At 37.0% G+C, this 24,343-nt stretch overlaps 2 protein-coding genes across 2 annotated transcripts in view; one reads left to right on the top strand and one right to left on the bottom strand.

Annotated features, from left to right (window-relative positions):
* Nucleotides 1–4,333: 4,333 nt before the first annotated feature.
* On the top strand, nt 4,334–9,207 carry LOC113078581 (inactive serine protease 35-like). The gene is made up of 2 exons (XM_026250897.1): nt 4,334–4,474; nt 7,535–9,207. The coding sequence occupies exon 2, from the start codon at nt 7,548–7,550 to the stop codon at nt 8,829–8,831; it is 1,284 nt and encodes a 427-aa protein (XP_026106682.1). The 5' UTR covers nt 4,334–4,474; nt 7,535–7,547; the 3' UTR covers nt 8,832–9,207.
* A 2,662-nt stretch (nt 9,208–11,869) lies between these two features.
* Nucleotides 11,870–24,343, bottom strand: part of LOC113078578 (clathrin coat assembly protein AP180-like) — a 32,915-nt gene continuing 20,441 nt past the window's right edge. The window contains exons 15-29 of the mRNA XM_026250893.1: nt 23,931–24,116; nt 22,597–22,677; nt 20,299–20,541; nt 18,798–18,878; nt 18,485–18,553; nt 17,985–18,056; nt 17,386–17,457; nt 16,222–16,404; nt 14,223–14,435; nt 14,103–14,127; nt 13,725–13,818; nt 12,580–12,666; nt 12,374–12,481; nt 12,094–12,188; nt 11,870–12,010 (exon numbers count right to left, since the gene is read on the bottom strand). Of these exons, the coding sequence (XP_026106678.1) occupies nt 12,102–12,188; nt 12,374–12,481; nt 12,580–12,666; nt 13,725–13,818; nt 14,103–14,127; nt 14,223–14,435; nt 16,222–16,404; nt 17,386–17,457; nt 17,985–18,056; nt 18,485–18,553; nt 18,798–18,878; nt 20,299–20,541; nt 22,597–22,677; nt 23,931–24,116 (1,601 nt within the window). The 3' untranslated portion in view covers nt 11,870–12,010; nt 12,094–12,101. The remainder of the gene's footprint in view (nt 12,011–12,093; nt 12,189–12,373; nt 12,482–12,579; nt 12,667–13,724; nt 13,819–14,102; nt 14,128–14,222; nt 14,436–16,221; nt 16,405–17,385; nt 17,458–17,984; nt 18,057–18,484; nt 18,554–18,797; nt 18,879–20,298; nt 20,542–22,596; nt 22,678–23,930; nt 24,117–24,343) is intronic.

Below are 24,343 nucleotides of genomic sequence, written 5' to 3'. Positions count from 1 at the left end.
AAATAAAATAAAATAATCGTTGCCATCACCATTCTTATTTGAAAAAGTGTGTCATTGGTGAAATTTCATGTCATCAAACACAAGGTTAAAATGTATGTACAGTATACTTTTATTTGTGTTTAAAAAATAAGGTATTTGTTTACAGTTTATAAAAAATTATGTCTTCATGCATGTTTAAATTAAATTAATTGTATATAAATATATGCTTCAAATAAAATAATAAATAACACAAAAAACATTCAAATGCTGTAGAAACACCCTCAAAACGTCTTGTTCTTTAATGCTCAGAATGTCATGCTCATCATTGACTATGATGCTTTGCACGTGTTTGGCAGGGCCTGACTGGGTAATTGAGCATGCTATCACACAAACAGGTGATGCAAAAAATATAGAGAATGAGTCTTCGAGATAAGGAGAAGCACAGTGAAACAAGGCATACACAGTAATGTGACTCATCTCAAAAATGCAAGGCAGGTCAAAGGTCACACAAGGGGGAATAAGAGCTGCTTTTGAACTTGATTCTTTGAAGTGATCTAGCACAAATAGTGAGTCCAGTGTGATTTAGCAATTTACCGCTATATGTAAATACCTGACTTTATGCCAGACAAGTAGTTCATTGTCAGTTATGCAGACATCATAATGTTATTCAAGAACTTAACTTCTGATTTCTGGTTTGGATACACTGAATTCTGTATTAGCATAGTGTGTTAGCAAAGCTTTTTTACATTTTTAAGCAAAGAATGTGTGTGTTTTAGGAATGCAAGTGTTTAGGTACCTCTGACACAGAAGTTCTCTGAAGACTCAGTGCAAGTCTCCAGAGTCTGAACGTGTGTAGTTTGTATAAAAATCTTTTAAGATCTTTTAAAACATTTAAAAAATATATACATATATATTTTGTTTCAAGCAACTAACTTGAGAACACTTACATGTCGACTTCTAGACGGTGAACGTGATTTCACCAAGTACAACATGTTCCTGGATTAACCTCCTTGTTGATCCGGGAACAACATCCCAATCAACCAATCAGAATTGGGATATAACTTTTCAAGAAATATCTGTTTTAGGCTTAAAATCAGGATTAGGTGCATATACACTCTTGTTAATCAGCCATAATTTCCTACTGATTTTAGGAATAAATTATGGGTAGGGTTAGGTTTAGGGGCAGGTATTGGGTTAAGTTTATATTTGTGGACAATAATGTTGATCCAGGATCATCAAAAGATGTTGATCCAGGAACATGTCTTATTTGGCTAAATCACGGCCGTCAGACCAAGTCTGGGCCTATATCGGAACAGAATGGCTCCATGTGCCAAATCGGTGTGTTTGCTTTGGAGCCATTTTTGTTTGATTTGTATTAGCTGTTTGCATGCTTGAAGTGTTCTGCTCCTCTCTTGTGTATGTTGGCAGCTTTGCTCAAGCACAGGGGGTCATGTCTCCTAGAGAAGTCTGTCCAAGTGTCTCAATTTACAAGCAGTTTTGGTGGGCTACTTTTATCAAGACAATGGACATCCTTATAATTTCCTGTATGCGTGAAAAACAAAAATCCTCCAGAGGGGAAATGTGGTTTGAACAACCAGATCTTGTAGTTAAAGTACCTAAAATAGTCTTATATATACAAGTTGATCGTTAAAATTGTTTCACATCTCTCTACACAAGAAATATCTTTGATGCATAAATTAAATAAAAATATTATCACAGTTTCTGCAAAAAATATTAAGCAGCAAAACATTGTTTAAACATTGATAATGATAATAAATGAATTATTTCTAAAGGATCGTGTGTCTCTGAATTTAAGTAGTGGCTTCCTTAAAATTCAGCATTGCCATAACTGGAATAAAATGCTTTTCAAAATATATTAACTATATTAATGGTTATTCTAAATTGTAATAATATTTCACAATATTTTACAGTATTTATGAAAAATAATAATAATAAGACATTTCTTTAAAAAAAAATCTTACTGGCCCCAAACCTTCGAACAGTAGTGCATGTTTACTGTGCTGCTTGTATATGTTTGCTATATAATGACACAGCAGCCTGACCTTTGACACTTTTGAATGTTTCAAAATAATTGCTGTCAACAAATTCAGTGTGGCTACCCTAAAGTTATCTTCCAGCTCGTTTACAGCGCAGAGGGGGACTCTTTAATCTACAGTACATCGCCTTCATCAACTTTCAAAGGATGTTCCTGAGCAGCCACTCAACACAACACTCACGTTCACTTAGACTCAACCAAAATGTGTTCTTTAGCATATAAATGGAATCATGGACAGACTGTCAGCAGCGTGAGTGAAGTCCGCTCGGTAAACTGGAATCTGGTCATGGCCAATGCAAACCTACTTGAGAGGAAATTAATCTGTTGTTTTGCCTAAAGACTATCAAGAAGCAAAACAAAAAACAAAAAAAAAAGCTGAAACTCAAACTTTTTTTTTTGAGAGTAAAAAATATGTGTATATCTATCCATCTCTATCCTACTGGTTTAAAATGAACACTATAGTTGCAATATTCAGTGGCACAATCTTCAAACTGCAAATGCATGGACAAAACCTACTGTATAGTTTCACCCCAGATCATCATAGATGATTCTCCTGACAAAGAACCCTCTATGGAACCACTGTATCACACAACCATGAGCAGAAATATGACGTAAGGCCATTCCTTTCAGTGCGATTTATGGAACCTGCTAGTTATGAAAAGTATCATTCATTTTAGATGTAGCAAAATCAGATCAGCTAGTGCTACAGTCAAAGGGAAGTGGCTCAAGAGTTTGAATCCCTCCACTCTGCCTCCATCATTTTGTGTCAAGTGTTCTGATAAAATAAAATAAAATAATGCCAATGTGCAGAAAAAAAAAAAAATATTATAATGCACCTTCTATTGAGAGATGATGATCTATGAGCTCATGATGATCATTGTGAGGGCACATCTAAGCTGGAGGGTGGAGGCCACAGTCTAAAGCAATGAGATCATCTTTCTCTGTTCAGACTTGACAGAGAACCTCACAGGGTACTGATGTGAGCCTACATTGTGGCACCTGAAAGACTGACCCTTTCCCTCAGTCTCTAAGGAAAAAAGAGCAAGACAGAAAGGTGATTTTAAGACTTGTGTTAGCCTATTGAACAAGAATTAGAAAACAGAAACAAGAAAAAAGGTAAAATATGACAAATCACATGGAAAGTCAGTTCTTGCATCTCAATGCCTGTTTCTGGTCCATTACTCTAATTCTATGAAAGGCATTTGTGCACTTTAGTGTGAAGACACACAAGAGTATTGTTTGGTGGCCCCAAAAAATACGACCCATTCAAATGCTCAGAGCTTCTGCAGCTTATTGAGCGGAAACAATTTTGATAGTGCAAACCTTTCTGAATGAAGCAATGACGTTACTTAGAACTATTCTAAAGACACTCAGCACATCTTAAGTGAAGGATAAATAAACACAAAACATTTACATTTGTATACATCAATGACAAAAAGGACGATATACTATAGAAATGTAAAGATATGTGAGTTCAAATAACATGAATACAGTATCATGAAATGTTCATAGGGTTACACAATTTGATCTGACAAAACATGCTTTGTCATAAAAAGATCAAAAAGATTTATTGACCTTGACACATTCATTACAGTGTAAATAAATCCCTGTTTTCTTCTTGGTTGCCACAGTTTGATTTAGGAAACAAAGGGATTTAAAATATGAATACTATTAGTTTTATTTAATAAATTTTAGTCATGGCTTAGGCCTTTAACCACACACACACACACACACAAAATCTGAATTTTTTTATTTAAACCACATTCGCATAGAAAGACGGGTTTTGCGTGATTTGTATTTTAGTTTGTAAAATATCTAATAGATGCAGAAAGTGACGTCATTGACCCACACAAGAACCTGCATAAACGTGCACTTAAATTTGAAGGCGTTCTTTTAACTGATAGACCCCCTGCTCGCCTCTTTGCCACATCATGTAACACGCACAAAGTGTCAGTGATGTGGGAACGGAACCGAACCACACACGTGAAAAAAATAATGCGCTAATGTGCTCTCAGTGGAACCAATCAATGGAAAGCCCCTTCGAATTCTGGATTTAAACGACTCTTGTTTGAATTGTCAAATAAAGATTTATTCTAATCCCATGATTCATTAAGATCAAGTGCTGAACGCTCTCTCAACTTCACTTTCTCCGTCCATCGATGCAGAGCATGATGGTCCCTCCCCTGAACGAAACTCTTTGTGAAAAACTTGTTGGGACTTTTTTCCTCCCTTTCCCTTAAACGTCAAGTGTAATTCATACCAAGGGCTTTCGTCTGTGAGCTCTCCTTTTCACGAAGGTGGAGCAGATATGAGAAGAAACGGACTATCAGCCCATCCAGCAGAAAACCCTCTGAGATTAAGTAACTTTTAGACAGTTCTTGCTTAAATAACAAGCAGCTGTTTGCGGATTGAACATCTCCATCAATCGAATGATAGCAGGTAAGGCGCATTTCGCTGCTGCTTTATTTTTTTATTGTATTATTATTATTATTATTATTATTATTATTATTTATAAATGTCTACTCTTTATATTAAAACATTAAGTTTAAAAACTTTTGGCATCATTCTAGCCTATTAAGTGTCATTATCTTTGTCATCACTTTAAAGCATCTCAAGAATAGTTATTGATTGCACAGCTTCCATGAAAAGGGTCTATAATTAAGTTTTTCGTGTGAAAGTTTGGGGATTTAGTAAAGTTGAAAATCCGTTGAATGCTTTAAATATAGACTATATCTGTACATCAGGAATGATAATGACACTTGGGTAGGTTGAAGACCCCTCATCTAAAAAAAAATTACTATGAGCCCTTGAGAAACATTTACAGCTTTTTGGGTGGAAATCTGATTATCATAGTACATTTTGTGCAAAGGAGATGATTACCATGCAGATAACTTATACTGTTCATGCAAATATTAATGTATCCATTAATGATTGACGGTGAGTGAAAGACATGGACTTGAAGATCTGGCAACTTTGAATGAATTAGTCTTAAATTTAATGGGACCATTAGCGCCACCGATTGGTTGACAAAGGTGGTTGAAAAGTTAGCGAATGTGCAAGATTGAAATTTCTGTGCCCTTGTACTAATGGAAAAATGGGCCGATGCTGGCATTGAGGGGAATTTTCTACATCTACTAAACTACTACAACCAATTTTTTTATTTTTTTTTATTTTTTTATTAAGGGGCTTATACATATACATTATACATATACAACCCCACTAATCTAAGCATGTCACAATTTTTTAAGCAAGTCAGATGTATTTATTATAGAAAAGTCATTGGAAATGTCATAGCAATATTTCAGCAGTGATGGAGGAATGTCAGTTTGCAGATGCTCATTTTAGCAAGAGTAGTGTTGAAAGAGAGATCAGATCATATGTCAGACTGAGTTAGCCCGAATCTGTCTGTTTTGCAGACTTTTTAAGGCTTGAACTTGTCTTCCTGGAATTTTTCGGACCTCTAAGTGTTTCACTTTTCGTGGCCCTCTCAAGTAGGGATACATCTGATTTGTCATTGCCTGGATCCATAACTTCCTTGCACACATTCATGCACACATATTTTCCCCTCACTTCCACTAGGCCCGCACAGTATTGTCTGTACAGATTGATTCTTGCAGACAGAGCGGCTGATCTAGATGATCCTCGTCGACGGCATGTCATAGTGAAGTGGGAGGAGAGGGATTTCAGCTCCTCAGGGAAAGTTCTGGAACAAGAATACAGTAGCAATCTATAACCTGTATAACCAGGGTCTGTTCAGGACCCTGAAAGATCCCATACTTCTGCAAACGTGGTTTCTCACTGACATGGAAATCCTGGAATTATAAGTATACTTGGATAAAATTATGTTTTCCAAGCCTGGAAACATCATTAAAATGTACACAATATTTACAAATTCATTGAAAATGTATTATTCATATTTATGCCCTGGTCAACGCAGTCTATATTGTTTAGAAAATCCTTATCCTGCACTCACGAATAAATGCAAAGGTCATAGAAATGCATTGTTCAAAGCTTTGGGAAAATTGCTATCCATTTAAAATCATTACTTTGTTCCCATTATTTATGTGCATGATTTATGTGGTGCTTGATTCCATGTGTAACCTGCATTCAAGAGTCTTTTCATCTCCACGCAAACTGATGGTCTGCTGGAAAAATAAAATGCACTCATATCTAAAACTTTTTTCCAGTTAGTACCTGACACAAAAATGAATGCATAAGAAGGCTGCAGATCACTTTGAGCATCTACTGTTTATGTGTGTGAGTGCATGTGTGTTTACAGTAAATTATCATTGTATACTCTGAATTGCTTTACCATCTGCAGAACCCCAGTATATACTTATTACTGACATTTAGCAAGACAGTAGGAAACGTTTCCAAACCACTGACTCGAGTCAGTGCCGATAGGGTCAATATTCTTAAAGTACCCACCACAAACCTCCCGTCTCCACAGGCAGCATCATTTTCCTCTAATGGCGGATATTTTCTGCTATCTGGTACGATTTAGGGACTGTGTTTTAAATGAGAGCACATTTGTGTGTTATTTGACTCATCTGTTTAGTCTCTAAAGCTAATGCAGCAAATTTGGCATTCATTTTGAACGATTTATTTTGGAATAAAATATTTTTGCGTGTCTCTTAAAAGCAGATTCAAAATTTTGCTTTGGAATCTGCGAGAAAACTATTGATGACTTAACAGGTACATTAGGACTGGATCTAAATATCTATGGAATGTGATGATGGAGAATGAGGAGAAATATACAATATGCACACTCAAAAATGCTCAGGGTTATTGAAAATCCTTATCCAAAGCCTTATTATTGTCTCCCCCTAGTGGTCATGACTGTAGTAATAAAATCCTCTTGTCCTGAGCCTTCTCCTGCAGGCAGGCTTAATATTATTTTTGGATGCCTGCCTTATCTGACACTCGTTTCAGGTATTGGATTCTCTACTAAAGAGATGATTAAATAAATAAGATGTACTAAATAATCTAGATATCCAAAATATGTAGTGCTGGGACCAGGATTGTGATCCACTAATGCCGAAAGATATATACTGCATGCATGTTATTTACATTCAGGTCAAAATTATATGCAATGACTACTAAAACTTATGAGTGCAAACAAAGAAACAAACAATAAAATGGGGGCGCATGTTCTGCAGGGGGTTAATGCAAATTAAACTGCATGCACACTACTGTACGCATTCCCTAGTGTATGCTTTGGGATTGACTGGAAAGCCAGTCATTGCCATTAATCATTCCTTTGGTTATGACTGTCCTATGCTCTCTGGAAGCAAAGTTAATAAATGTTGTATCAAAAGAAAATAAATTCCCTCCCACTTCATTTGTTTGTACTGAAGAAATTAAAATTTTCACAAGTAGCTTACGCTGACATTTATGCTCTTTCATTTATACTACATTGACATTTATGCTCTGTAAAATATGTGTTACATGACTATATTTTAAGTGATGTTGATTCTCTTTTCTTTTGGTCTGTTTTAGGGGGCTCTCTGCAATGGGCCCGGTACCCTTAACGCTCCTGCTCAGCATCTCAGCACTGACTGTGCTAGGGTCTGCAGCAGTGGACAATCCCACAGGTGATGATGACTACACATGGCCAAAGAGGAAAGTACCACTGGTACAAGAAAAGCAAACAGTGCATCTGGGCAGTTCTGAGTTTCTGGCAAAGCCGCAGACTGAGCTCCATGGAATATGTGGCATTGAGTGCCAGAGGGGTCTCCCAGAGCCCAGCCTGGACGATCTGGAGCAGCTACTGTCCTATGAGACCATGTACGACAACGGAACCCGCACGCTCACCACCATCACCATACAGGAGCTAAACATCAGTGATGATTGGATGAGAGCTTCTGGGTCACGTTCTCGGCGCAAACGAGAAGTCTATGGCACGGACACACGGTTTACCATCACCGACAAGCAGTACTCCTTGAAGTATCCCTTCTCCACATCTGTGAAGATCTCCACGGGTTGCTCTGGAGTGCTGGTGTCCCCCAAACACGTCCTGACTGCCGCTCATTGCATCCACAATGGTACGGACTACCTGGATGGGGTACAGAAACTCAGCGTTGGAGTGCTGAAAGAACGTTCCCGCCAAAAAGGGAAGGGACGGAAAGGGAAAGGACGGAAGGGTAAAGGCAAGAGGAAAAATAAAGAAGAGGAGGAGGACGAGGAGGAGGAGGTAATCAATGAAAATATAGAGATTGGAGAGAAGCAGGAGCGTAAGGGAAAAGGCAAAGGCAGGAGAAACCGTAGTCGCCGCAGCACCAACTCCAAGCAACCCTCGTTCCGATGGACTCGGGTGAAACAGATGCAGGTGCCGAAGGGCTGGTTTAAAGGGATATCTGAAAACGTTGTGGCTGATTATGACTATGCCATCCTGGAGCTTAAAAAAGCGCAGAAGACCAAATACATGGATCTCGGTGTCATCCCCTCTGTCAAGAATCTGCCTGCAGGACGTATACATTTCTCGGGATTCGATGACGATCGGCCAGACAAACTGGTGTACCGCTTCTGCTCCATTTCCGAGGAGTCCAATGACCTGCTGTACCAGTATTGCGATGCCAAGCCTGGCACCAGTGGCTCGGGTGTCTACATTCGGCTCAAAGAGCCTGGCAAGAAGAAGTGGAAGCGAAAGATCATTGGAGTGTTCTCGGGTCACCAGTGGGTGGATGTTAATGGGATGCAACAGGATTACAACATAGCCGTGCGAATCACACCCCCCAAGTATGCACAGATCTGCCTCTGGGTCCATGGGGACTCCAGCCAGTGTCTGGGAACCTGAGAGACTCTGTCTAGCCCGTCTGACTGGCATGGTCCCGGCTCTCAGCTACCCCTGTGCCTCCCATTTGTGCACAACATAAACTGCTGCATTCATCAACACTAAAGACTATAACACACCTACCATTGAACTTTTCCAGGCTATATTGATACCTTAATTTATTTTATTAGACAACTATTGTTATGAATTAGTAAGAGCGAATGTATTCCTAGATTCAGTTGTCCTAACGAGAACTAATTCTGTCTTAAACTGTCATTTTAAATTACAAAATGCACTTCAGTCAGTGTTGTTTGATATGGGAGGCATTTGTTTTGTCTGGTAATCTGTCTGGATACCTTGAAGTAGAAAGTTAGATGACTAGTTGACATAAAAAAAAAAATTGTGGATTTTACTTCCCTTTTTTAATTTTGAAGAACATATTTGAGTATCAATGTGCTGGTGTTCTTTGAAACCTTTTGTTCTTGTTATCATTATTATTAAATGTTTAGATTGCGTGACTTTGATTGCATAAACTGTAACCTGTCTTCATGGGCTTCCATTTAAAATTGTTCTGCTTTTTGTATTACAGTGCAAGCAATTAGTTCTAGGTTTACCCTTCAGTCAGATGCCCTTGTTGACTTTTGGTGCTAATTTAATTTTAAAATATAAAACATCAGAGAACCTGTCAGTAGGGGTGCTCCGATCACGATCGGCCGATCGTTAATGCGCATCTCTTCAGTAAAGCCGGTTCTCTAATCAGCGGTTAATTCCATCAGGTGCGTGATTTCACATAGAGCCGCTGTTACTACACAGAGCCGTTGTTAATAGAGAAGATGCGCAAATCACGTTAATTTTCAGCGTTTATTGGCGCATCTTCTCGGTTAACAACGGCTCTGTGTAGTAACAGCTGCTCTATGTGAAATCACGCACCTGATGGAATTAACCGCTGATTAGAAAACCGGCTTTACTGATGAGATGCGCATTAACGATAGGCCGATCGTGATCGGAGCACCTCTACCTGTCAGAGTAACGTCTACTGTAGAACTGTAAGTATGTATTTAATGTAAGACTCGTATTATGAGTTTCATATGATTATGTTGTTCTTTAAACAAAATACAAAGGGTTATTTAAATTAAGATATGCTCAATGATACATATAATTGTAATTATGATAAAGAGAAAAGCAATATAGCTTGATAGAAAATATTAATTGAAATTTTTAATTAAAAAAAAAATGTTTTCAAATAGATTGCATACTTTTTCAATTTGTACAACTGTTTCTAAATGTGTTTGAGGACCAAATAAACTGAGATTTATATGTATTGGTCTACGAAAACAAAGTAGTGATAATATATATAAAGACTATATTGTTTTTCCAATTTAGGTTTGCTTTTCATTTTGATTCTTTATTTCTCTGTAAACCTATACAAGATGTTTTAAAGATGGAAAAAGTATATTTATGTATATATATATATATATATATATATATATATATATATATATATATACACATATAATTTATTATATTGATTTATAAAAAAAATTTTTCTCTAGAAACTTAAACCTTAAACTTTGCAGTTTAAAAAATATTTTTTTTAATTATCAAGTGTTGATATAAAGCTATCCTTGTGAAAACAGACACAGGGGGACCGATGTGGGCGATTCTTCCCATCAGTGTTTATTGCATCTTAAATGGTTTACATGCACTATGTAGGTCTGTAAAATATAAATAAATAAATCAAAATAAAATTTATTTGAAGAGAATTACAAAAGAGAGATCCAAAGATCTGCCTTTGTCATTTCCATGAGAGATATAACAGGGAGAGTGAGTTACAGAGGCTCAGCCATATACAAGGCTGTCAATCAGACCTTTCTGTAACACTGTTTAACAGTGATCTCCTGAAAACTTAGAGTCTATCTCTGCTAATGAACCTATGCTCTGTTTTCTATGAAATCAGGTATTTTCATCCAATGTATCTCCTCGATACTCTATTTAGCTGTGCAATCTACAGTACCACCACTCACCAAAAGAGAGAGCATGAATCAACCGTTACATGTAACAAACAAGGGTCAGGATTCATAATACAGTATGAGCAGGAAAGACTGAGAACCAGTCATATGAATGGGTACTTCTACAATTATACAAAATAACACTACATGTAACAGCTTCAGTTTGGATGTCGTACAAGCACAAGTAACTATGAGACTCAAACACAGCATTCCACGGACTACAACTGTAAAATCTTGGGGGGAGACATCACCAGTTTAACAAGTCGCTGTACAATTGTTATTTCAAGATACTGCAAAAGGCTTTTCTTAGAGATCGTCTGAGAATTGTTGCGCTGAGATTAAGTGAATTAAAATCCAAATTTGCTGAGGTAATTTTCTTGGGGAACTCCAAAGAAAGTATGAAAAACCATGAACTGGCATTTAAATTAACTAAAGAATGAAAAAATACACACACACACACACACACACATATATCTGAGAAATAAATACCAGTTAAAATACAAAAATTACGTAATCACCAAGACAGGGTCATCTAGAACAGAGAAGCCTAGATATGTTGTTAATTTATACATAATTCACATATTTATTATTTGTAAACAAACATGTCAATCAATGATGGGAGATGACAACAGCATGTCTTATAATCCGAGTAACCAGGTTCACATCAATAAATCGTACACAGATAAAAATTTGAGCAGAGGAGAGACCTTTTTTGGTCAATGAGGATAAAATACACAGAGTACCTTCTGCGAATGATACATTGCACACTGCTCCAAAATGAACATACAACAGAAAGTGCTTCAACAACCTGTTTAGGACCTCTGAACCAAAAAAGAGAATTCCTAGAGGAACCAGAAGTTGAGGGGATCAACATACACACATCATTAATTTCAGACATATGCTTTTTTTTTTAATCCTTCATTTTCATTTGCGTGTTTTTCTTAATTTTATTGTGTTTCATTCAAAACAAAGGATAACATTGAAATATGCACATCTTCATTTTGGCTTCTTTTCTCTATGATTCACTTCACGGTTTGTGCTACAATATACACAGGAAGGCTGCGGGGCAGAGTGGGCAGAGTTTGGGTTGGGGGTGGGGTCAGTGGATATCTAGCTGCAGGTCCTCAGGTGTTTTGGGGTGTAAACAGACAGCAGACTTCTCTCACTGGAGCTCAGTCTTTGAGAAAACAAATACTGCAAACAGAGCACGGAGAAAATGTCACGGTACTATGTGATTGAGTGCCTCATTTAAGTAGCCACTAGAAAGATAATGATACCTGGGAAATTATAAGAAGTCCTTGATATTGAGATCTGCAAGGGGGTCCTTGGTGGGAGGTTTTTTGGGGCTCTGAGCAGCTGGTCCTGGAGACAACTGAGAAAGTAAAGGGTGCATGAGGAAATCATGATGCAAACTGATTAAAAAAAAAAAAAAATAATAATAATAAATAAATAATAAATAATAAAATAGTCTTCATTTTTATTTATTTTTTAATCTATCTATCTATCTATCTATCTATCTATCTGTATAAATAAATAAATAAATATAATGTTATTTACTGGTGCTCCGGGTGTTCCTGTTGCTGCTGGCCCAGTAAATGGTGGTCTCATCATGGACTGACCCATCATCACGGGCTGGGGCATCATGGGAGCTCCTGCAGCTGGAGCCTGAGTAAAAAATAAGAAATAAAGTATCCATCTGTAAGTACATACTGTACGTGCAAAATACAGACACTCTTTTAACATTTTAAACAGTGATTTCTCACCATGCCAAAGCCAGGCTGTGCTCCCATGGTCGGTGCCATTGCTCCAGGTGGGGCGGCAGCTCCGGGGGCTCCAGGGGCAGAGCCAGACTAAACACAGTCGCAACAGGACCACAATAAAATATACAGTAAAAATATTTTGTGTAGAAACTATTTTCAGAAATTGATAGAAAATTTCACAAATACATAGAAAGGCAAGTACACTGATTTAATTAAAACTAATTTTACTCAGAAATTGCTAGTAATTGTAAAAAATAATTGAACATTGAATTAAATGTAAAGTAGAAAAGTAGAAAGTAGAAGTAGAAAGACTGAAACATTGTTCATTGTTTAAAGAGATAGTTCACCCAAAAATGTAAATTCTGTCATTAATTACTCACCCTCACCTGGTTCCAAAACTGTAAGACCTTCACGAGAGTACCACAACACACACATGTGATGCTGCTGACGTAGAACACAAATGCACTGCACCTTGTTGATAAGCAGAGGGATGTACACGTATGCATCGTGGTACTCTCGTAAATGGCTGCGGTGACTGACTCCGAAAGAAGAAATCGCTGAATAAAGTCATTATTTTGCTTTCTTTGCACACAAAAAGTATTCTCATAGTTTCATAACATTACAGTTGAACTACTGATGTCACATGGACTATTTTAACAGTGTCATTACTACCTGGGCCTAAAGCACTTCAGTTGCATTGCTGTCTATGCAGAGTCAGAAAGCTCACGGATTTCATCAAAAATATCTTATTTTGTGTTCCCAAGATGAATGCAGATCTTAAAGGTTTGGAACGACATGAAGATGAGTAATTGTGCTTTTCCGCTGCGTGGTACGGCATGGTTCGGCTCTGTAAGGTCCACTTTTTGGGGGTTTTCCACTGGGTACAGCAGCTGGTATCTGCTACGTTTTTAGTACCACCTTAGTTGAGTTTCCAAGTGAACCTTACCGTTACCAAAATATGATGTGTAAACTCTGCTGATCACGGATTGGCCGGAAAGAAACGTCACTACCTGCGTCACTGAACTTGCGACAAGTAGAACCGAGAAAATATTTTAAATCAGCACAGCGAGCAAAGGATCGAACTCAACTGTTTTTAACTAATTTTCATTTTTGGATGAAATATCCCTTTAAGAAAGAAGTAAGCATACCTTCTGAGCGCCAGGTGTGCCCCAGCTAGTAGGGGCCAGCTGAGGGGTCCAGTTAACTCCTCCTGTTAGCTTCTTCTCATTCCACTGGTTGTCCCTGTACAAAACAAACAGCTGTCAGACAACACACAGTAATTTGTCTAACTCATTCTCCTCAATTTATAAATACGGCTCTAGGGCCACACAAAGTGAACATGATTAAATTGTGCTCCAAGGGAGAGCAAATCAATCAAGCTTCCATAACAGTCCAAATGAATTGTCAATATGGGTCAGGTTGAGTAATTATGTCCGTGAATAGACATTATGAATAAATGACAAGATTAATAGGTGTCTGGAAACAACAGGGACACAGAGATACACTGCAACAGACACTGAACTTACTTCTTTTGGCTTCCTACCCCCAAGTCTACAAGAGAGGAAGAAACAAGATAAATTAGAGTCGGCAATGATGATGTGTAAAATTACCCTTACATACTCAGTCCGTCATTATTCCATACGTACTTCCAACCAAATTGGCGAGTGAAATGTCTAAGTCTCCTCCAATAGTTTTGATTGGTTGGGCAGCTGCTGTGGGTGCCATTGTTGGGGCCATTGTCGGCCCAGTGGTGGGCACAACTCCAGGTGTCAATGGCATGCTCACTGCACCCATGGGGGTCCCCCCTGTGCTCTGAGGCGTTAAGGCTGGCATCAGAAGGTCTCCTAATCCATCAAACACTGGGGATGGCACAGAGGAGAGTGTTAATATAGCCAGCAGAGACCATTTTAGCCTAGACTCGATTTGGATTTACTGCTGACAACTTCAGCAATTCCATAATACATAAGTCAGATGTAACAGGAGTAAAACAAAAGACAGAAACAAAATGATATATACATTCATACATACATACACCACTGTTCAAATGTTTTAAAATTTTTGAAAGAAGTCTTTTATGCTCACAAAGGTTGCAATTATTTATCAAAATACAGTGAAATATGTTTACAATTTAAAATAACTGCTTTCTATTATAATCTAGAGATCTAATCTAAAAATTCAGGGGGGAGGGGGATCTGGATTATTTGATTAATATAAAGTTTTTATTTGAAATTAATTAAAAAGTTGTAATAATGTCTTGTAATAAAATCTTCACATTTGCTATTTATTAATTTAATGCATCCCTTTACTGTATTACTTACAATACTGGCCCTAAACATTTGAACAGTTCTGTATTATATATATATAAACAAAAAATAGGTATTCATTCATGAGGTATTCAAAACTGCAGTCAGGAATAGTTACTACATGCATAGGAACAGGGTTTCCATTTCATTACAACAGGGTTGGATGCATCCTGTCAGACATTTAAGAAAATATCCTTTTTCCAACACCTCCCAGTCAATGACCCCGAACTTAAATGCAAATGTTTAAGGTCTTTAAAATTTGTTAAAGTGCACCAAGTATTTTTTCAGTTTACAATGACTTTTGACTACAATGACAATGACTACAATGAGTTTTACATCTAAACAAATGAAGAAATTTCACTTTTTACAATTTTTTTTTTTACATTTAGTAAAGTATCTAAACGTTTGTTCTGTAAAAGTTTGACATTCTCATAATTTTGCATGTGAATGTTATTTACATCAACAAGAATTGCACAACATTTTGTGAGACAAATAGACTAAAATGAATATAACATGATGAAACACTCAAAAACGTGTTAGACATTTTCTTCAAAATACAAAACCTATGACTAGAACAGAAAGTATTTAAAAAAACAACACTGATTGTCCAATACACCTACAGTATAGCACTAGTTTACAAAAACCTTTTCTTAAAACAAGATCCAGGCCAAAAAGCACAAGTTCAAAACCACTGTCAAAGTACATAGCACACCAAAATGTTCCATTACCAACAACACTAAGGCAGGCAATTTATTCTAATGCATCAATGCACAAGACCTGTAATGTGGGGGTGAAGGAAAAAACTGCACAGAGCTGTCAAAGGGTAAAGGGTGTGCTGGAAGAACAAACAGTGCTGGAACATTCACACCACCCAAACCCTTCGCCGTGATCAGGTCAAACGATTCATGCTGCAAAGCCCTGAGTTCTCTCGCCAACTCACCATTGGCACAGCAGGAGCAAGCAATGAGCCAGATCAGTGTGCACGGAGAGGGTAATCAGAGATGACAGAAGAATGGGACAGATCATAAAGTTGAGAAAAGCAGTATTACAGCAAGAGAGCAAGAATGGACAGAGTACAAAATGAAATGAAAAAGGGGGAAAAGCACAGGGAGAATGCATTTTATAAGCGCTGACACATCCTCTCTGTATTATTTAAGAAGGTCAGCAGATTCAGAAGTGCTCATGCAAGGCGAAAGTGTGCTGAGAAGCAAGCAAGCCTAAAAGAAGAATCGCTGTGTTTAAGAGAAACTAAAAACAGTTTTGACAAATAGGTAAGTGTTTAATAAGAGTATAATTATCTGTTCAAATCCACAAGTGAACATATATCATTTGATTTGTTTACCTGACGCATCAAAGCCACCAGAGGGCGCTGCAGTGGCAGGGGCGCTGTCCGCTGCTGCTGGTGTGGTGGATAACAGCTCAGAGCCGAAGGCATCAAAAGCAGACTCCAGCAGGTCAGCTGGGGCTGAGGATGGCACTGGTGCTAGGGTTGGTGTCTCTGTGGGGGCGACCGGTGAAATCAACCCTGCAGACATCAACAGATAAGATGCCAAATCCATAGCACACTTTAAGATTCATAACAGTTTTTAAATATGTTTGTTATGGTCCATCGTAAGAGGAATATCAAAATATGGTATTTCTGAACTATATTACTTTTAAATATACGTAAACAGTTTTTTTTTTAAGTATTCTAGCTAAGGCTATCAATCAATTAAATTTGCCTTACTTAATAAGCAGTGGGGTCCAAAAGATTAAGACTTCTTCTAAGAAGCGGTGTTGTTTTAGTATTTTTGTAAATTATTTTATTCATGTTTTAAATAAGCTTTTATTGTAATATTCTTTTCATTTAATTTGTGCTTTAGTAATTTTGTTATGATCAATTTTAAAAGTATAGCTTTAATTTTAATTTCATTTTTAGTACTTTAAAGTTTTTCATCTTGTATTTTGCTGATTTCTTATTTTAACTTCATTTTAAATTGTAACTTATTTTATTTTAACTTCAACTACTTAAATTTATGTTTAATGTTTTTATTTTATTTTTTACAATAACGAATTATTATTTGTAATTCTTTTTAGTTAACAGTAACAACATAATTCAATTTAATATAAACTTCCTTTACAAAACAGAACCGAAGTGAGAACGGAAAAAGTGCATTCATTTAAATATGTTTTCTTTTATTGGTAATTTTATATATATTTATAATTTTATATTTATTTATATCCTAGTTTTAGTTTATAGAAGAATTATTATTATCATTATTAGGTAAATTATACATTTAACAACAAAACATCAATAATAGTAATAAGTAATTATTACTTTTAATTTTATTGATATATGTTGATTAAGCTAATTATTCATTACTATTATTTATTTATTTTTGTTTGTTTATTAGGCATTAACTGTATTAAATTAATAGAACCGCTCTTGGGAGGTACCACGTCTAACTTCTCCATTTCATCCTCAACAAAAAAGAGCATTTTCCTAATCAGGATATGTGACCCATACCTCCAAGCAGGTCACCTGATGGTGCTCCAGGAGCAGTGGACTGGGTTTCCCCAGTAGTGTCACCAAACGTGTCTGTTCCAGAGAGAGACGTCCCACAGCGCAGCATGAAGGAGGAGAAGCATTAGTCAGCTTTAAAGCTGCATAAACACTGAGAGAGGGGCAGATGGAGAGAGTGAGCCGAGATCATACAACAAGCAACACATTGAAACAAACACTGACGGATATGCGATCGGTGTATCTTCCCCCACTTACAATATACATAGTACAACACAGCATTCAAATACACTAAACTCAAACAAATATCTCTCTTCCCAACTTCATTATTGTCTGCTCACTTAACAGACAAAACAAACCGCCACTATAACTGAAAAACTGGGTTGTGAAACCACTGGAGTATACTTACCAGTTCATTCATTTTAATTTAAAAGCTCAGCACAAATTGACAAGTTCAGCAAGTTCAAATATTGTACAGATAAAAAAAAAAAAAAAAAACCCTGATCGTAATTTGCAGGGTTCCACCACAGCAGAAACCCTGGAATATGACAATATCTGTACTGATCTTCTGGATTGGTGTTTCGTATAAATGAGTTTAGACGCACCAAGGAGGTCCAGCACAGGTCTAGATTCGGCTTTAGGAGGAGAGACAGGAGCAGCTGGAGCAACAAATGAGTCTAAGTGGAATATGAAGAAGAATATGAGGTTATTTTGACATTTCTAAATAAAATGTGACATTTCTAACTAAAATCTAGCTAATACTTGCTAATGCTTTGTGTGAAAAACAGACTGAAATTTAAGTTTTTAATCTTAATCTGCTGTGATCAAACCATCGACTCTCAAATGAGATTCACTGAAAAGACTCAAAAGAAAAGAATTAAATTCTAACAATTTGGGTTAAAATTAGAGCTAAAGATGAACAACAAACAAAAAAATAAGAGAAAAATAATTTATAGAAGATTGATCATTACTATTATTATTAGATAATATTATATATTTAGGATAAATAATAATGTAATGCATTATTAATTAACATGATTTATTCATTCAATATTAATCATAATATAATAATTCAGCGTAAAAGACAAAACATGCTATGTCTCACCAGACAAGAGGTCACCAGTCACACTGGCCTCAGGCAAAGGTGAAGGACCACGTGAGACAGCGGGAAGATCTTTCAGACCAAAGCAAAGCAGTAAGAGGAAGTGGAGGAGGAAACGTAAGAGAAGAGAAATCACTAAGGAGCACAAGCATAGAAAGGACACAGAGTCGAGCTTTGGAAGGCGCAAACATGCACAAGTCCACGTTCCACTATGAGGACAAACCAAGACTGAGTGGGCCAAAAAACAGATGAGAAAGAAAGATGAGACTAGAAAAGACAAGATGTTCAACAGGACTATGGGAATCAACTCCTGTACCTGCACCAAATAGGTCTACACTAGGAGTGGTTGCTTTGGGCTCGGAAGAGGAACTTTGCTCAGGCATAGAATCAAACATATCTATGAACAAGGACACACATATGCGTTAAGCTTTCAGTCAGAGCATATCAAGACAGCTTTAAGTGAGAGAGAGAGAGAGAGGAAACACCATTTAGACATTAAAACATTTTTTTTTTGCTTGCTTTTTTCTATAATCACTCTGAACAAGTAGCACAAGAGCCTACTCAATCAAGTCTACAGATGCCAATGCAAATGAAAGCGTTCAGATTTGGTCAAAAACAGCAGGAGATGATTGCAGGACAAATGTGGTCACTGCAAATCCTGGATTTTTACAGATTGCAGTGCAATTTTAGAGGTCAAATGTGAATCAGTGACATTGACCACCCCTCTTTAATTACAACTATAATATTTTTGATATTGTTATACAATGGCATTATTTACAATTATAGCTATTATTTTATAAATATTTTAAATATTTACAATACCGTTCAAATATTTTTAAGTCTCATATGCTCATCAAGGCAGGAATTATTTGCTCAAAAACAAAGCAAAAAACGTAAATTTGTGAAATACTACATTTAAAATAACGTTTTTCTATTTTAATACATTTAACTTAAATGGAATTTATTCCTGTGATGTCAAAGCTTATTTTTCAGCAGCCATTACTTCAGTCTTCAGTGTCATGTGATTCTTCAATATAACATTTTACTGCTCAAGAAACTATTATTATCATCAACTTTGAAAACAGTTGCTTAATATTTCTGTGGAAACTGATACCATTTTTTGATGAATCAAAACTGAATTTATTTATTTTTTTTACAATTTTATAAATTTTACTGTCAATGGATAGGTTCACCCAAAAATGAAAATTCTGTCATTAATTAGTCACCCTCATGTCGTTCCAAACTCATTAGACCTTCATTCATCTTTGGAACACAAATTAAGATATTTTCGATTAAATCTCACAGCTTTCTGACCCAAGGCCCAGAAATGTAGTAAGAACATTATTAAAACAGTCAGTTTGACATTAATGGTCCAACCGTAATTTTATGAAGCTACGAGAATACTTGTTGTGCGCAAAGAAAACAAAAATGGAAAGACAAGAGGATGAGTAATTTATGACTTTTAAATTTTTGGGTGTATTGTCCCTTTAATGCTTTCATGCTGAACAAAACTATTAATTTCTTTGCAACTTTATTTGAACGGTAGTGTACATTTATGTTTACAATTACAATAATTATAATGTTTTTCTCAGATAAATTACTTATTTTGATAGGGTAAAGAATACTTCTCAGCACTGAAAAGGTGGTTAATGTCACAATTCACAAACTAGAATGATTCAAAAATAAAATCTAAATCTAAATGAGAGAAATCAAACCAAATAGATTCTTAATAATGTTGGGGAACTAACTCAGCAAGTTAATATTGTCACAATGCAGAGTGAAAGAAGACAGAGGCAGAATTGCAGCAGAAACATTACCACTAAAGAGGTCTAGTGTTGGCGGGGCTGCGGACTCAGTTGTAGCGGATGTGGTGATGGACGTGGTGGTGGTGGTGGCAGTAGTGCTGGGAGGAGAAGGGGTAGCCGGAGCCTCTGTTGGCGAGATGCTTGGCTCGGCGCTGGTAGGGGATGCTGCTGAAGCAACACTCTCTACCGGCTTCATGGCAAAGAGGTCCAGCTCTGGGGCAATGCTTGCACTACCCTCCGATGGAGCCCAGGGGTCTTTATCAGGAAGGATTGGGGGGTAAAAATGGAATGTGGAAGGTTTGTTAAATAACAAACACTGCAAACAAAAAAAGAAACACACTGAAAGCTCATAACTTCAGGACCACTGAAGTAACGGAGAGAGAGATGGATTTTACCTTCAAAAGCACACTTTAAGACACCATTAACCTTAGTACTGCAACCACCATTAAAACACTATAAACACTAAATGAACATCCTAGAATAAAAAATCTCTGTAGTTTTTATTTTGTTTTGTATAATTATACAGGTGCTGGTCATATAATTAGAATGACCTTAACCCCATGTCTTTGATCGGAGAACATAACTTTGGACCACTCAGCAGCAGTCCAGTCCTTTTTGAAGCGAGATGCTTCTGATGCTGTCTGTTGTTCAAGAGTGGCTTGACACAAGGAATGCAACAGCTGAAACCCATGTCTTGCATACGTCTGAGCATAGTGGTTCTTGAAGCACTGACTCCAGCTGCAGTTCACTCTTTGTGAATCTCCCCCACATTTTTGAATGGGTTTTGTTTCACAATCCTCTCCAGGGTGCGGTTATCCTTATAGCTTGTACACTTTTTTTCTACCACATCTTTTCCTTCCCTTCGCCTCCCTATTAATGTTCTTGGACACAGAGCTATGTGAACAGCCAGCCTCTTTTGCAATTAACTTTTGTGTCTTGCCCTCCTTGTGCAAGGTGTCAATGGTCGTCTTTTGGACAACTGTCAAGTCAGAAGTCTTCCCCATGATTGTGTAGCCTACAGAACTAGACTGAGAGACCATTTAAAGGCCTTTGCAGGTGTTTTGAGTTAATTGGCTGATTCGAGTATGGCATCAGGTGTCTTCAGTATTGAACCTTTTCATTATTTATAAATATTTGAACTGATTTTCTGAGATACTAAATTTGGGATTTTCCTTAGTTGTCAGTTATAAACATCAAAATTAAAAGAAATAAGCATTTGAAATATCAATATCAATATAAAATACAAGTTTCACTTTTTGAATGGAATTAGTGAAATAAATAAACGTTTTGATGATATTCTTATTATATGACCAGCACCTGTACATACCTCAAGATGCTTGCTGTCTACAGAGATACCATTAGTCATAGTAGACAAAAACAAGGAAACACAGTTAGGATGCCATAGGTTGCGGATTTTTAGAGTTCTAGCCTTAATGTGAAAGCAGAGCTAAGTTAATGTTACAATAATAACACATATAAAGGTAAAAGTAATCATTTTCATGTTATATGATAGTAGCTGCATTATGGAAATACAACCACTGAGCTTCTGAGCACTAAGCTTTCTTCAGACTTTATGAAAATAAAAGTTAAGGTTGTTAAAATGAATCACTGATACTGAAAATATATGCTGGGACGGAAATTAAAAAGATTAATTTAAGTGTGCAGCTGAATTATTAGTAAGGTTTACATAGCAGAAAGTAAAGGCAAAAAACAGGTTTTCTTGAAAATATTTTGTCCTCTTTTCAAGTAAAACATCTAAGCATCCTTAAAGCAAAATAAATTTAACTTGAGAAAAAACTCGGCATACATTTTTTTTTATCAAATCAAATTTGAGGTTTATGCTTAAAACCAAAAGAAAAACTAAAATAAACAAGTATATTCCCTGAGTATACTACTTATAAGCAACAGTGTTCTTTGTAATGTAAAACGAGACAAAAATGGTGAATACAAATTATTTTTGCCTTTTAAGAGAGAAAGTATCAATTGTGCCTGGAGAGAACAGTGTGTGTGCTCAGGCAGCAGACAAAATGATTTTGCTGTGATGTGTGGGCAAAAGCAGTGTTTGGAAACTCAAGCAGCGCAAACAAATATTGCATGCACATCTCGGTCACACACAGAGAGAGAGAGAGAGAGAGAGAGAGAGAGAGAGAGAGAGAGAGAGAGAGAGAGATTGTAGACCATAGTGTTTGGTGGATTTTATGTTTCCATTCAAGCACGCACCCATACACACAAACCTTTCATATCCAACCATAAATCCACAGACACACACAAATAAAAAGCAGGGTGGATCTTGTGTAGATGAGCACCCACCAGATCCGGCACATGCATCGGCAGCAGCTGCTGAGGCCACACCCTCGCTCGGACCATCGCCTGGGGAGGGCGCAAATGCATCTGGGCAGAACCAGACCAACACAACCCAACAGAGAAACAGAAACGGGGATGAAGAGGCAATAGAGAGAGAGAGATTTTCTATTAGCCAAGGCAGTGATGAACATTGTGGCATGTGATATTACAAACCCCATGTAGACCTGCACATCTAGGTATGAATTAATTCATTTATTAGTTGAGAGAAATAAAAATAGCCTGGGGTTATTTAACTGCTGGTTGATTTAATAAGAGGAATATTAAATCAACAGAATGCACAGATTTGTACGAAATGAGCCAGTGTCCAGAATTATTGTGCATTTGAAGGAAATGCATTAATTCCACACAAGACTTTTGCTTGTACTTAAGCGTCTTATTCCCAGTTTTACATTCAAGTGTCAAAGCTAAAAAATTACAACTAACAACAACAAAACAAATTATGGATGATTTATTCAGTGACCTGTGTCTGTAATTTTGTTTGAAACTTTTATAACTATAAAATTATTATTATAGTAAACGAAAACTAAAAAGAATAATAAGAAAAAAAACTGTTACTTCAAAAAAAAAAAAAAAAAAAAAAAAAATATATATATATATATATATATAAGTATATATAAGTGCACACACACTGTGAACACACACCCTTGAGCAAGGCACCAAACCCCCGTGCTCTGGGTGCGTGTTCACGGTGTGTGTGTGTGCACTTTGGATGGGTTAAATGCAGAGCACAAACTCTGAGTATGGGTCACCATACTTGCCTGTATGTCATGTCACGTCACTCACTCATGTTGTCTGCTATAGGCAATGTAAACACTACAAAATATCCATGCTAGCAAGGTAATCTGAGCTAATCCTTATTTATATTAGCAATTTGAAAAAAATTGAAAAAAAATTAATCAGCTCAGCTGTATAGAAGGACTGATAATAAGTCTCTTTTGGATTAAACCTTTCTGATTGTACTGTTTTCACTTGTATAAAAGCTTCTGATAAATAAATATAAACGTATGCTCCAATGGTTTATTGAACTAAACGGCTTTTACCTACATGAGGGTGACTTCAGGCCACATATTGGAAAAGCTATGAAAGAAAGAGTTGCCAATATGGCAAAGGGTGTTTACTTAAATATAAGTTGCTGTACCTTGATGAAGTACCAAAATGTCAGTGACTAGTGACTAGTACCAGTATCAATCTATGTACACAAACCGACCAAACTGACTGCTAAACAACCTATGAACTCCCATTCTTCCCTGATAGTTAAGCCTGGAGATGACCTGACTGACCTCCAAACAGATCCATGTCTGAGATGGTGGCAGCAGGGACAGGCACTGGCAGCGAGGTAGCGGCCGGGGCAGCGATGGTGTCAGCTGCTGGTTCAGTAGCAGAAGCTGCGGCAGAGGGAGCTGCGGAGGCAGAGTCAGCCTCAGAAAGGGGCGCTTCTGAGCTAGCAGCAGCAGCGGCCAGAGAGTCTGGGACACCGCCACAGCCAAGCCACAACCAAACCACAGCATTCAGAAAGACGGAGGAGGAGGAGAGAGAGACAAGGGTGTAGACAGGATGAAAGAAAGCTTTTTATGGCAAGATTTTAGCAAAATGACATTATAAAGCTACGACTGGATCAGAAAAGTAGAGTGAGGATTCGGAAAGTGAAAAGTTTGTTCAGAATGTTCCTTGTAGACGAGATGCAAGAGTGTCA

This window comes from Carassius auratus, unplaced genomic scaffold (assembly GCF_003368295.1).
Source record: "Carassius auratus strain Wakin unplaced genomic scaffold, ASM336829v1 scaf_tig00026052, whole genome shotgun sequence".
NCBI classification, from domain to species: Eukaryota; Metazoa; Chordata; class Actinopteri; order Cypriniformes; family Cyprinidae; genus Carassius; species Carassius auratus.
The sequence above is the reverse complement of the archived record's forward strand: the minus strand, read 5'-3'. Positions and strand labels throughout refer to the sequence as shown.